This window comes from Ornithodoros turicata, chromosome 3 (assembly GCF_037126465.1).
Source record: "Ornithodoros turicata isolate Travis chromosome 3, ASM3712646v1, whole genome shotgun sequence".
Classification (NCBI taxonomy): domain Eukaryota; kingdom Metazoa; phylum Arthropoda; class Arachnida; order Ixodida; family Argasidae; genus Ornithodoros; species Ornithodoros turicata.
Genome location: NC_088203.1, coordinates 9493045 through 9508375, shown reverse-complemented (window position 1 = coordinate 9508375; position 15331 = coordinate 9493045). Strand labels below are relative to the sequence as shown.

The 15331-nt window shown below is 44.3% G+C and overlaps 1 protein-coding gene across 1 annotated transcript in view; it reads right to left on the bottom strand.

The window, feature by feature from the left end:
* LOC135388014 (uncharacterized) overlaps window positions 1-14930 on the bottom strand; it is a 30835-nt gene extending 15905 nt beyond the window's left edge. Inside the window, exon 1 of the mRNA XM_064617286.1 lies at window positions 14261-14930. Within this exon, the coding sequence (XP_064473356.1) occupies window positions 14261-14896 (636 nt within the window). The 5' untranslated portion in view covers window positions 14897-14930. The remainder of the gene's footprint in view (window positions 1-14260) is intronic.
* Window positions 14931-15331: the final 401 nt, after the last annotated feature.

Below are 15331 nucleotides of genomic sequence, written 5' to 3'. Positions count from 1 at the left end.
CGCTGCGCACAGCCGAATTTCTCGCGTCACGAAAGCGAAACTGGAAGCTTTCGCTTAGATTTAAAATAAATACCGTATTTTCCGGTGTATAACGCGCACCCCTAAAACGGGCCGAATTTGAAAAAAAAAAGTTCGATGTATAACGCGCACCGCAATGGTGCTACAAGCTTCTGTACTGCCACCAGTATGCACAATAAACCAAAGCGGGTGTATCATATATGCATACGCTATATTTGAAACACATTTAGTCAAATCCGTTAAACTCCGATGCAACAGCGTCGCTGTCATAGTATACTTCGGTCTCCTCTTTGCTTTCATTTTCATCTCATTTCATTTCATTTATTGGAACATTTGTAAAAACCTGTACATCACAGGGTGTGATGTACAGGTTTTTACAAAACATTTCCGTTTCGCGTCCCTTCTCAATCACGCCATTCTTCGGAAATAAATTCAAGATTATTGACTGCTGAATAGCACCCTTAAGCAGCATCATTAACCTTTTATAGAGTTCAGTGTCCTTTCGCCGGTTTTGTCAACTGACCCTAACAGATATGGGAGAAAGCCACAGCGCACTCTGGAAAAAGGCTAGAATTTGTACGTCGTCGCCGACCTGAAAAGGAACTCTGCAGGAAAATATTTCCATGCATAACGCGCACCGTTAGATAACGCGCAGGACCTTTTCAGAACACTTTTTTTACTGTATAACGCGCGCGTTATAAATACACCGGAAAAAATACGGTACACGAATTACACCAAAAAGGCGGAAATTTGAAGGGAGAGTGTTCAGAAGGGAGCACTTTCACCAAAGTACTACCAACTTTCGCTTCTTCTTCTTTTTCTCTTTTTATGTACCACATCTTCGGTTATCTAATCAGGAAAACGGCTGTGTGATGCAAATTCACCACACTTATCTCGGGCCACGTGATACTATTGAGCAATGACGCGAGGCGCACGGCAAAGAGGTAAATCATCCCCTTCACGAAAAAGCGAGAGGAGCGCCATTCGAGGTCAACCCCCCCTTTTTTTCCGCTTTATATGCCTACTTATACCGACCTAGTTCATAATTGCACGTTATCGCCAGCATTTTTTCAGGTCAAACACAGTGCATTATAGACGGTGATCCAAAATGTGTATATACCCTCCGCGGTTGGGCCGTTTCAACCTGATTCCAACCGTTATTTGTTTCTTTCTCCTTTTTTTTTTTTTTTTTTTTTCTCTCGCTGGCCGATTTCAATTGTGGTCAGAAAAGCAAAGCGGAAGTTTGCCGGAGCGATCCCGTTTCAGAGTTTTTTATTCTTTTTTTTTTTTTTGCTCGGCACCGTATACTTTCCCCTTTTTTAGGTAGAGTTTTTCGTGATCTTTATTCTGTAGTCGAAGAAGTTGCGGCATAGTAATGAGTTCAAATGGGTTAACAGTTTGTGTCCGTTTTCCAAGCTTTCCTCTGCGCGTCTGTTCGTCGTTAACGGAACGATATTATTAATAGTGCTTTCGTGCGCTCGTACGTAAAGACACGCTTTTGTGTAATACCACGCGACTTTACAGTCTAGGTTGGGGGTTGAGCTCAATATCGAAGTATCTCCGACAATTCGAAGACTATGTGCGACTATAAGCTCCAGAACTGAACCCGTGAGGCAGACCCACGGGCATTTCTCCATAAAGTCATGGTCTGAGACAACGTTGAGCAAATTCTTCGCTCTCACACGATAAACCCAGGGTTACAGACTCGTAAACTGAGTTACAGGCAAAATGACAAGATACGGTTATTACTAAATGATTAGCCAATTCACTCGAAAAAAAAAAAAAGTCCGAATTCTGAACAGCGTTACCACTGGTGCCCGACTTGTTCCGACTTTAAATACAAAAAAGAAACTTCGTTGTACAAACTGCAGGGTTTCTGCGAAAACAGCTTGTAAAGTCCCTCAAAAACCGTTAGAGCTTAGTGAAGAAATAAGATGAATAATGAATTTTTTTTTTAAAAATGCAGTTAGAGTGACTTGCGAAACTTCTCGACTCTAACGGCAAGACGAAGGCAAAGGGCAGACTTCAGCCCTTCTGGTGAGTTACGATGCATGGATAGGTACCTTAAAACGCCAGAAAACCAGATGACCGTGTGCATCCTGTTTCAAAATTACTATACACTCTGGAAAATGTTCGATTTTCCCGTTGCGATATGTCTTCGGAGAAACGCAGTGGTGCAAGTACGACAAGCTTCGTCCCGGATTAATAAGTTTAATAGTGCAGGTGATACGGTGATATATGTTCTTGTATTCACTTCGACTTATTTTACGACTGATTGATTATGCTTGCACAATTCATACAGTCCATAAGTCGTATAAATTCATAAGCCTAGGTAATTACTGATAATACAAATTCAAATTGGTAGAGCAATAACCCCCGGCTGCGACCGTGAAAACGCGTTTTGCAATACCTTTTTCTGGTCATCCTCTTCGTTCTGACCAGCCTGTTTTTACCGCTGCTTCTGATTCGGAGGTGAAACCCGGTTTATTTTTAAACCCAATATCTTCGGATATAACGTTATCAGATCCTAGCGGACTCAAAGATTCGCACATGGCAATTAACGTCACCCAAGAACCACACAAATCACGTGCGTTCGTCTGCTGCACGAAATGTCAGACTGCGCTACGCAGAAACACACATACACATTCATACAAAAGAGAAACTATAGCAGACGCATTATGCGTACGTGACCACGATGACAATCCGGCTGTACCTGCTTTTTGAAAAGCCATGTATGTACACACTGTATCGATTGCGGGTCTGAAAAAGAATCTGGGACACTTGCTTTGCGATGTATACGAGCAAAAGCTGCACGGGAAAAGTGTTGGCATATGAGAGAGAGAGAGAGAGCTACACATGCCTCCCGGCATCTGCTTTGTCCTCTCGTTTTTCCTGTTGTAAACAAGGCCTTCATTACAACGTCAGTGAACGATCGGGTAAAAAGATCGAGGAAATTGAATGAATCTGAAACGGAGAGAGTTTCTCCTGATTGGTGGTATATAATATAACGATAGTAATATCAAGATTAGAAAGCCCTCATGGGCTAGGAATAAAAAGGTCTGGAAACTTATGAGTAGAGAGGTACAAACAGAGGGGGGGGGGGGGGAGATGGCAGAAACATGACCGGTCAACTTCGCGTGCCGTGAGCATAAGAAAGAGAGGGAATGTGGACTTCACCATGAGTAATGACGTCATAGCTAGGGGAAAAAAAAGGAGTAGCTGCTACCATTCACCAGGAGGTTTGAGCTTGATTTGGAATTTTCTGGCGCAAGATATCTGGGATCATGCTGCGCCGCACTAATTATGTTGGTTTGTTGAAGGCTAACTGGTTTGATTCATTGCCCATAACGTTGAGTCACTGGGTGTGTATTCACCAGGAGGTGTGAGAAGTGTGAGAAGTACGTATAATCGGAGGCGATGTTCCGAAACTGGATCTGAGGGCTTAACAGATGACAGCACAAACGATGTCGTCTGCTAAGCTCACTGTCGTCTGCTTCGTCACTGCGGTTATGGATTGGTCTGTAGCTTCTCGTTTATCTTTCGAAACGATCATTTTGATAATTTCAAATTTACATTTGCTGAGAACAGTCCCGTCGCGCGCTTTGTGCAGTTACAGCTGACGGGGATAGCTAGCGTAGAAAGAAAAATAAATGGAGCGGCAGATGCGACAAAAAGGCAGACAGCATGAGGTTTACGTGCACAGTCCGCAACCGTGGCCTGCAGTCATTAAACAGACGCGTCGCTAGGCAACAGTGAGTGCTTGGTAGTTTAAATGCAAAGTAAGACATGATTACTGACACCATGAAGCAGATCCTTAACAGCGTAACACATATGCGCACGATTTAACATAGCTAACTTCCAACATTCACGTGAAAACAGCTTGCACTGTATAACCGATGTCCCACAGTGCGCTGTCATCCGTATGCGGAAACTACACGAAACTGTCTAATGTGACAACGTGCACCTAGGGCGCAATGCGCAGTTACCACGCATGGCTTCCGATTCAGTCAGCGTACATACAGAGTATTTATTTTTCGTATTGTTGATTAATTAGATGAGAAAATTGGGTATGTTGAAAGCTGAAGGACAGTCCAGTACCAACGCCACCTAGAACACCTCCTCTCCCTCCTTTGCTATACGTGGACATATGCAGGTCAAGTCGCGATGTCGTCTGCAACGTTTGCAACGTCTGCAACGTCTGTCGTCTGCAAACGCAGGCTTTATGTGGCTACGAGTGGCTGCTCATGCGGCTGTTGACGGCTTGTCTCTATAGCTACGGCCGCCGAAAGTAAGGTCGTGATTTGTCCTTTATGCGATAAGGTTTTCTCCATCTCTCCTGACGTTTTCGAACGCTATTCGAAGTCGGCTTGAGACGCACAATCCCCAATCCGACTTTGGCAAGCAGTTTCATCGCCATCATCACCACCACCGAACGCTGTTTCCTATTCAATATTTGTGTACCGTATAGGATGGGACATGCGCAATTCTTGCTCATGTCACATTTCAAAAATAGTACTCAGTTTTGCTGTTTTAGTCTAATGCCGATTTTAGACAGGCAGGTTAAAAAAAAATTTAGAAAGTATTGTATTTGTATCGTAGGTGTAGTAAACTATATAGGCACTGGGCAACAAATGGAGCAGAAAAGCTATCACAAAACAAACCCAGGTAAGATTAGGAAAAATATTTCCAGGAGCAGAACACAAGCAGCAAAACTATACCTATGGAGGACTACCCTTGTACATGTACAGGTCCATGCAGGCACAGGTACAGGCAGGAAGTACATGTACCCTTTGCACAGAACTCTACCTTACACTCCTTTATACCAGATAACACTCCCTAAGGGAGTTTGCTTGTTGCCATCACGACCTACTAGATTATAACGACCATGTCAGGCGCACTCCTTCTATGCGCCGCATTTTTGGAAGGTAGCGGTGGCGCTTCTGATCGTCCCAGTTATCGCTTCCTCAACTTCTACAATACTTTGTACTTCAGCTTACCTTAGTAGTTCTGTACAAGCGGTGGACGTTCCACAGATGTTTCATTCTGAGGTTGATTATCATCATCATTTACGCGTTTTCATAGGGGCTATCGCTGTCGTCTGCTACGGTAGTCGTACACACGCTTCTGCGCGTTCAGAATTCAAATTTCCATCGTCCAATCGTGTTGTGCCGATCAGTAGCGCCCCTGGCGGATCGTGCGGACAGGCTCCTCATAGGGTTTTCTGATTGTGACATGGTCGTTATAATCTAGTAGGTCGTGGTTGCCATACCACGCGAACAATCCAAACATGGGAAAGTCCCTGCGGAGGGCAATGCAGTCCTAGCGATGTGTATTGCATTGCAAACTGTATAGGATGGGACAAGCGCAATGCTCGCCCACATCACGTTCCAAAAGTAGTACTGCCCTCGCCCTATAAGGACGAAGAGCATGGTGCACCGCCTTCAACTAGACGTCCCTTTCAGCCGTGCCCTATTGTCGAGGACGGGAAAGGTAAACTCGCAGAACTGCCTCACGCGTGCTGATGTGGAGAACACTCAACACATATTAATTAATTGGTCCAGATACAGTGTCCAACGTAATGACCTTAGTGCCGCCTTGGAAAGACTGGACCACAGTCCTCTGGACTTCGTGAAGCTCCTCGGAGAATGGCCGAGGGATCTTGGACATCGTGCACAGCTGCTTTAATGACATTCCTTGTGGACATTACAAACGCCTGTAACTTATTAGACGTACTAATTTTTATTTTCAAGGACTTTGGAGTAGTCCTGTGTTTTCTAGGAGCCACCATATCCATATTTTTCTTTTCTAACCCTAACTCTAACGAAGAGCCAGGCACTCACTGCTTCGTCTCCCACCCCGGCGAGCATTCAAGAAAGCGTATATATGAAGGGGAGACAGCAACAGCTGCTTCTGCCTTATTGGCTATAGCGTGTGTATTGTCATCAAGCAGGAAAGCTACCTACGGGGAAAAATTGTATTTGCACCTATATGGAGTCGGGGAAATGGAAGCCGAAGCAGCGAATTTTGGTTCTAACCACAAAATGTATGTATTGGTATCGGCGCGGAAACCACAAAATAATACATGACGGCGTTACGATGTTACACTTATAAGGTTTCCTATAAGCACAACTGACTCCTCCACTGGCTTGGTCATCTAACCCGGACAATAAGGGACATCTGATCACGTGGGCCCGTACGTTGGCTTGCAGTAAATATGTCACGGTGGGTTGACATTCTTGTTTATCCTCCTTTCTTTTCTTTTTTTGTAATAAACACATAGTTATCCCCCTCCCCCTCTAGTTATCGTGCATGGGAGATTAATAGAGTGATGCCAATGAAATTGTGAAATACCCCCCCCCCCTCCCGTCTACTGCAGGATAGCGCGACATTCCTTTTATGAACCGAATCTCTCTTGTGTGTGTGTGTTTTTCACATTCTAAGTTTGCAAACTATCTCACCTACGAAAAGGATGGATGCATGTTTTATGGAAACGAAAAAGAAAAGACGCAAAGGCTACACTCTAAGAAAAAAAAAGGAGTAAAATGGGGAGTAATTGCAGTTTCTACTCCCCTAGTCTGCAATTACTCCCCATTTTAGTCCCCTAACCCAACATTTAGTCCCGACATTTACTCCCCAGGACTGCAAATTCTCACTGAACTTCGCGAATGGTCTCCTGAATGCAACAGTCTACGTAAATATGTGCCCTTGGTCAACTTGAACGACATAGGGCCGTATAACTCAGACAACGTAGCAATTTTCCAGCCACACAGAGTAAGAAACAGTTAGCGCATCTTTCTTTGCAAATTGTGCCCTAGTATGGCGCAAGATTTTATATCACTCGATATATCACGGTTGACGGTTTGCTTCAAAGTATTTTCATGCATGCGCACCAGTTATGTACCTGGGGCTCTTACAACAGCGCGTGAAATGCGGTCTTCACTCTGTGACATTCATTTACTCCCGAAAGGGACTATTTTTTTGTGGCAATGCAATTACTCCCCAAAAGGAGTAAAAGTACTCCTTTTTTTTCTTAGAGTGTATGTATATACAATCTAGTTTAGATTATGCAATTAGGGTCCTGCGAATATACGAATTTTTCGAATACCGAAGGGAATAGATATATATATTCTATCCGAATTAGGAATCGAGTACGGAATTCTTCATTGGAATTTCGAACCTAAGCGATGTCCTTCCCAAACGGAATATATATTCCAATACGGTTTTGAATCTCAAGTTTCGAGACCTAAAGTTCACTGACCCGAGGTATATAACCTTAATATTACGTTATAGGTTAGGTTACTTTCAAAAAAACAAAACAAAACCAGGTTACGCAGGCTGCGAATTTCGGTTAATCCGCGTACAGTTCCAACAACAGGTGGCTGCATGCGTACAGCATATGATACAGTCGCCGTATGTGCTCCCATGTTTTCGCTATTACCGTTCTCCACTTCCTGTTCCATATGCATCTCCTCAAACAAAAGCGTATCAGTCACTAGCTTCGTATACCGCATAGTAGCCACTTGCAGTATAGCTGACCAAACGCGCGCCACCTGTCTTGAAATCAAATAGGAGAGCGCGCATAGGACACTAATCAATCAAGCTCCCAGAAATGCCCTTGCATGCGGAGAGACCGCGTTTACTTGCCATTCTATACGGCGGGTCACTTCCTTTAACGGCTACTGATTAAAGAATGGCAGGTGATTAGGAAAACAAAAAGTGCACCACAGCAGCGTGGGACTCGAACCTATACACCTCCATTAAAGTGGCCCATTATTTAGGAACCATTATCTAGGAAGGTGAACTATTATTTAATTTGATTTTCGTTAAACAAAGATATCGAATTTTGCGTCGGAACATTTTTCGGTAGAAGCGTGATTTTTCTCTCCCCCCCCCCCCCCCCCCCCCCGCCCGACTTCTTAAGCTCTTTTTTAAGAAAGGATTCGAACGATTCGAGATTCGTGGATTCCGCCTTCCTTGAATTCGGATTCGTCCTCCTCTTCGTCCTATCTCTAGTTTATAGTATAGGGAGTGACTTTTTCGGGGGGGGGGGGGATATGTTTATTAAGAAAAAAAGAAAGGAAAGGTTAGCCAGGCAAAGAGCCGGCTTGCTATTCCGAAAAGAAAGAAAAAGGGGACTTTTTCGGGTTAAACACGATTCCGCCCGGCTATTCCCCCCCACCCCCCCACCCGAACTGACCTCCGACCAATTCGGGTTAAACCAGATTTCTTCCCGAATTCCAGTCATTATGAAATCCTCAAGTGACGTTTCCACTGAAGACGAACAAAGGTCGCCACGCGTAACACATGTAAGAATGGGTCACTTACGTTCTCAGCAATATACACCCATGTGTGCCAACACTGTCTATGCCTTCGGGGATCACCGTTGGAAGGTCACGATCCCGCAGAAACAACAACAACAGCAACAACAACAACAACAACAAAAAAGAGAGAGAGATTAGGAAAGGACTTAATAGGCAAGAGGAGAAACAAAAAACACCCGATGGCACAATTATTTCTCCCCGAATTAGATATTTAAAAAAAAAACGCCCGATTTTACCCCCCCCCCCGAATCTGAGAAAAGCGTTTAACCCGGAAAAGACGCTCCTTATTTATAGTCTCTTAAATTGCAATTACTCCCCATTTTGGTCCCCTGTCTGGCCATGCAATTTACTGATCAGCACTACAAATAGTCTCTATGCTTCACATAATGCTTCCACGCATACACAGGGTGTTTGCTCTAACGTGTCCAGAACTTATATTTAATGCGAGCGATAAAAGAAAAAACAAGTGGTATTTTTCTGCTACTTGAGTAAGAAACAGGTACTGCTTCACTAGTAGCGCCTGTTTCTTAGTCAAGTAGCTGAAAAGTAGCGCTCGTCCCTCTTTTATCGCTCGCTCTAAATAAGATTTCTGGACACGTTGGAACAAACACCCTGTATGTATAGTGCCGAAAGGGAGTAATGACTGACAGCGCATGCATGTAGACCGCAAGCAGGAGAATTTTAGACAACAAAACTAACAGTAACTTTAGACTAACACAATTACTCTAGCTCTCTTTTTTTTTTAGAGGGGGGGGGAGAACTCATGAGGCCGAGGGTTTAGTATTCCTCAACATTCTTAGAGAATATCCCGAAAATAAACTTCACCCTTTCTTTCCTTTCGTTCGTGAAAGGATTAGGAGCCTGCACCGAGATTGCCCGCAAATATAAGCGGGTGCTCCTTTCGGGAAACGCCATTAACTTGGCTCGGATCCTCCGAGTCATATCTTGGGAGAGGGTTAAAATGTACGACTTCTATATAGTGTTGCTCGACAAAGAGAAGGCCTTCAGAACTGGCACCACTGGACCGTTCTATATATATATATGCTCTGTGGCTTTGAAACCGTAGGTCGGCACTCTTCCAGGCATTCATTCAACATCGCATATCATAGTGGGAATATTACTCACAACCCATCACGTCAACATCATAACCCATATCATTGAACGTCAAATTCAAAACCGCGTCACATCATAGGCCCCATCACTCAACATCACCAGCTCGCTTGGCGGAGTGGTTAGCGTGCGGGCCATGTCACGTCGAGACTGGGAGGTACCCGGGTTCAAATCCCGGTGCCGGCTGTGCTGTCTTGGGGGTTTTTCCTCTGACACTATCAGACACATGACGGCACAGTTCCCTTAGAAGTCGGCCCGGGACGCAGCTTCCCCCAGAGCGTTAGTCGTGACTTTGCCCACCTCTGTAAGGCCGACAACGGTGAGCTCTGCATGACGTGATGGTGAATGATGTCCAAGGTGATCGTCACGAGGTAATTTGCTATACCTATGCTGATAAAAATGACTGTATATGTATTCACGAAACTACATCTGTGGCGCAAAGCGCTACACCGTCATTAGATACCAGCCTGCCTTACAGGAGATCCACCGCTGATCCGACTCCTGTACCAGACATGGGTACAGGACGGCCCACATGGATTATACGATGGTGCAATGCATGGAGAATCTTAAAAATAATAAGATGCTGCTTGTCTGGTGCTTTGGAAGTTCCATTCTGCAATGGAGCAATTGCTCTTGCACTCTGACGCTCTTTTTTCTGTTACTGCAAGCGCGATTCACGAATCTTTCGTTATGCATACAGCTCGAGTGTTCCACCTTACATGCACCAAGCCTTTAAAAAAAAAGAGAGAGAGAGAGAGAGAAAGACTGAGTGCTCAACGGCAACGAACCCAACTGAATGTTGTTGGCATTCCTCGTCGTCAGTAAGAAAGCATACAAGAACATAAAAACATCTACGCGACAACGATGATGGTAATGATATTGATGGTGATGGACTGGTAGTTTTATGGCGCATTACCAACTTAGGCCATAATGCACCCAGACAGTACGAAAGAGAATACCGAGCGTTTAAACTAAAGCGGACCGATTAAGACTGAAACATTATGAGGGTAAAATGCAAACTGTGTGACATAGAAAAAGACAGGTGCGTAAGAAATTGTAAAATCACGAAGCATTTTTTTTGTTTTCAATTCTGTGTTAGCGCCGCGAAGCAACTGTGGCTATGAGCGGCGTACAGACGTGGACAGATGGAGAGAGGACAGCAGGAAGGAGTGGGGGACAGGGGGGTTAGTATGCGTACTTGGCCGACTTCACGGGGAAACCATGCCGACATTCGCCTGGAAACTCTTCGGAAAACCCAGGGAAAACCTCAGACCGCACAGCCGGTGACAGGATTCGAACCCATATCGCTTCCCAGTCTCGCCGTGGAAAGCGATGATCCTAACCACTATGCCACGGGAGCTGGTGCGAGCCAGTTATGTAACCAATATCTCTCTAAAAGAAAGCTATAGGAATTCTATTGTAAAGGGTAGTAACGGCTCATCACCCCGCAACGGTGATATTGGTAAAACTAATGAAATGAAATGAAATGAAATGAAATGAAATGAAAAGTGACGACGGCGATGGGGTTCCTACGAGCGACATGCACCCCGCGCTCCGATCACGTGACAACGCGCCCGCGGCGCGCAATTGCAGGGTTGCTTCGTCTCGTGGTGTTCTTTGTATTCCGCGGGCTTCGCTGACTGAAAAGAACCGGCCACAGAAAAACGTACCTCGTTGGAAACATCTTCGTCCTGTATTTACCAACCCATAGGAACCCTTTCAATTTTTTGAAAAGGTATAGTTAATTAGTCTCAACTAATGAGTTTAATTAATTAGGGATTTGGGAGAAAATATTGGCGGCGACGATACACGACTACTGGCAAGATTCGATTCATAATGTAAAAACCCCGAGACTAGGGAACACGAAGGGACAGACACAACACAGACACAGACACCCCTTCGTGTTCCCTAGTCTCGGGGTTTTTACATTATGCATCATCTTCACCAGCTCGCTCGCTTCCTAGCCATTTTTTCATTGCAAGATTCGATTGTTTTCATTGGTGCAGAGATTATTTTTTTTTTGTTTTTTTTTAAATAAATCTTGGCTGATGTTGGTTGGGAAGGCCAGCACACGATTTCTTTTCTTTGATTTTTTCAGGTAATTTCCCTTTTGTTGTAGTGCGATTGCATGTGTTTCTCACATTACAATGTGCGTGTGTTCTTTTCTCATTTTCAATTCAAGTCATGTATTTTTTTTTTCTTTTCTTCATGTACAGTCTCTTATGTTTTTGTGTGTGTGACCGCGTAGATCGTGTCTTGTTGTTAGTGCATATTACTGTATTTTTATGTATATTGTGTCTATTTGTAGTGCATTTGTATGGTATTTGTGTGCGCCAACCTTAGGGTCGTCACGACCGTTCTTGGGCACCAATAAAACATTATTATCATTATGACTATGATAATTATGATAATTATGATGATGATAATTGACCCTCACAAGATAGACTACATCTAAACGTTTTCTCCAAATTCGCGAGATAAAAATACATGAATCACTGGTTCACGTGACGCAATGTCTTTGTGGAGCGTGCATAGATAAAAGGAATGTGCGTTCTTTGCGACATGGCAAAGGGGAAACCTTTAAAAACATTGTGAATCATACGGAAGGCTTTGTAGTGAACCTCGAGTGTACATCACAAACTACGTCAGGTTTCTAGTTTCATCCATTTAGTGCATTTTAAGTGTACGTTTACAAAACAATAGTGAGCTTTAGTATATCGTACGGTGTCGCCTTTGCGTACGCAAGGAATAGCGTTGTACGTGGCTCTGCGCAATGCGCAAAGCTCTGTTTATGTCTTGCGCGTGCGCAGAACCACCAACGCAGTCCCTTACGTACGCAAAGTCAATAGCGTACGATGTACTAAAACACACTGATATGGGAAGAAATCTTATGGGAAGAAATCGGGATTAACCGACCGAAAACTTAGTCTGGTGGTATAGAAATCGGTTTCGACTCGAAACAGAGCCTATACTACCTAACTATTTACTAACTACTATTTACTAACTAACTAACTACTTACTGCACAGTTCGTACTTCGCACTATGCACGCGTTAGAAAAGGTGGATGTTTAATTGTTGACTTCCGAGAGTCAAGTTGTTTCAGGCCTCATCAGTCCGTTATGTACCCATTACCATATCTTACTTGTGATGAAAAAATAAAAAAAATAAATATATATCTATATATATATATATATATATATATATATATATATGTGTGTGTGTGTGTGTGTGTGTGTGTGTTCCGGACCCAGACCTAAAAAACGTCATGCGCCTTGTTACGAAATATTTCGACTAAATTCGTATAGCTGGTGAAACACAATTCAATTTTATAGCCCCTCGCTTCCATTACCGTGTTGTCACTTCCCGTACAGCTTCCGGTTCTTTCTTTTTTATTTTTATTTATTTTTTTCTAACTTGTAATTGAGCCACTTGTTCGCGACAAACCTGCCGATTTTACGGCTCCACAAAGCAGTTTCAATCACCTCCCCTCTGTGAAGGCCGACAACGGCCAGCCTTTTCACCATCACCACCTCCTCCTCAATCACCTCTATCTCGACCGAACACCATGGTGAGGCCAGCCAACGTTCGGTAATTCACGCATGCGTCGTCGAAACAGAAAGTGCGGACGTCGATTGTCTTTCTTGTACATCTCAAAAAGCTACGACACTGCGCATATGGCATCTACGCGTCGCTCATAGAGGAATCCAATCTCAAAAAGGAGTCGCTGGTACTAGAATTGACATTCTAAAAATAGTTGTAGCCAAGGGGCTCACCGTAATTTGTTGGATTATGAAAAGAAATCTCAGTTATCGGGGTTTTCGCGCGTTCGGATTTTGATACATTGAAACGTGAGAGTCATTTTTGGGAGCAGCATTATTCCGGTCATTACAAGCGAACTGCCATTATCACGCTCGAAACAGAGACCGAAAACTGGCCGCAGTATAATTTCCGGAAACGAAGTATAGCCCTCTGGCAAAGTCTTTCTGCTTTACAAACGTATTCTTTTTTCGATGTATTTAGTTTGTATGCACACCGTACTCCGCCAGTACACTAACACTGCAACTATTTTCAATTCACGCATGAGTCATTGATGACTGGTGTACAGCGCATTTCATGTGGCCTTGAATGCGCCTCCGTAAGAAATCAGGCAGATTAAACGGCACACATTAAATAAATTAATCGATTGCCTCAAGTAATGAACAGTTTCACACGCTCGCTTTAGGATAAAAAACGAGACATTGCCCGCAGTAAAAGTCCTATAAGCATATTTATATACCATTTATGTTGTTTGTCTCCACCTCAATCAGCCAGACACAGGAGGCCCCCCGACATTCAAAACACTCCTGCCCAAACCCACTACCTTCCCCTCGAAATGAGTCACGGTTTTAAATCGCACCTGAAATTGAAAGAAAACACCCACATAGACGGCCGAACGTGACGCTGCACGCGTGCGGCACGTGGCCCTTCAAACTAGGGGGCGCCATCGTCATCCAAGATGGTCGCCAGATGCCGAAAGTTCGTGTGCTTCGTAACAACTTTCCGATAAGCGCGACTGCAATAACTGGAACGTGAAAGATGACTCATCTTCTTGATAAATGTATTCGACGATTAATTTAAAAATGAAATAACAAACTTGATAACGCTTATTCGTTATCGCTTCCGCAGAGAGCAGCAAACATCGAACAGAAGCCAGCGACGGACTCGAAGAAAAATCTCGTTTGTACGAACCGACACCAAAAGACGCACTCTCGATATAGTAAGACGCGCACTCATCATCCCCCGTCACCAATATCACGTCTCTTATCTCTTACCTGATATATCGCACGTCGCTTATCAACCCAAGAAGGCACAACTTTGAAGGCATCTTTTCCCAACTCCTGAATCTTGTCCAGACTTCGATAGCCCATATGAGCGGACAAATCAAACCATACTTTCTGCAAGAGACCCCTAGGGGTGTTGAGATTGAGCAGAAAATACTGCCTCAATCTCTTGTGGTCCGCCGAATAAATATTGGGCCGCACTCTATGTTGTCCAGGGACCCTGTTTTTCTCTTCCTGATGCAACCGGCGTACGATGGCTTTGAAAGTTTTGTTGGCGAGATGAAACGCCGGATCACGAACAATGTCGATATTCCTGTTGATGTGCGGAGCGCGGTAGTACCTGTTTATCGCGTACCGTATCACCACCAGCGAGTTTGCACTGAACGGCACGCCTTCTCGAGTTCGAGCGTCTTCGTAAAATGTTTGTAGCAGACGCGCAATCTCCCTTGTCGGTATGTGGTCCACGTTCTCGATGCCCTTCTGCTGACAGTACTCACGAAACACTCGGTAGCCATAATCCACGGTCAACTTGGTCTTGTCGTTGTTATCCTTTGCGTCCTCGTGAATTTTCTTCACCATAGGCGACTCTGAATTCGGCGCCGCCGCGCGACTGACGTCTGACGCCATTTTGAGCTCAATACAGCAATAATCGGCCCGAGTACGATTGCCATCACTCTATAGGGCGAGAGAAACCGACGTCACGACGCGCGCTCGTGGACGAGCCAATGAAAACAAACGGAGCGGCGGCGCTGTCGTCACTCTGACCTGCTCCGCTTTTTCGTCTGCTATAGATGCCCTTTCTCATCATCGATTCATTTTATTCTGTTTCGAGTGTGGATTTGCATAATTTCATTTCAGCAGACTGATTGTTCGTTCTGCCGAGTGCGAGGCGAGGGAAGATGCGTAAATGGAAAAAGAGAGGGGAATAAATAAAGAGGGGAAAAAAGTGTCGTCTGCGCACGAGCAGAAGAAACGGAATTAACGGCTGGATTAATGTCGTCTGTCACGATTTTTGGGCCGGGGTGGGGATACAATAATAAAAGACCAACGACCGCAGTGAGC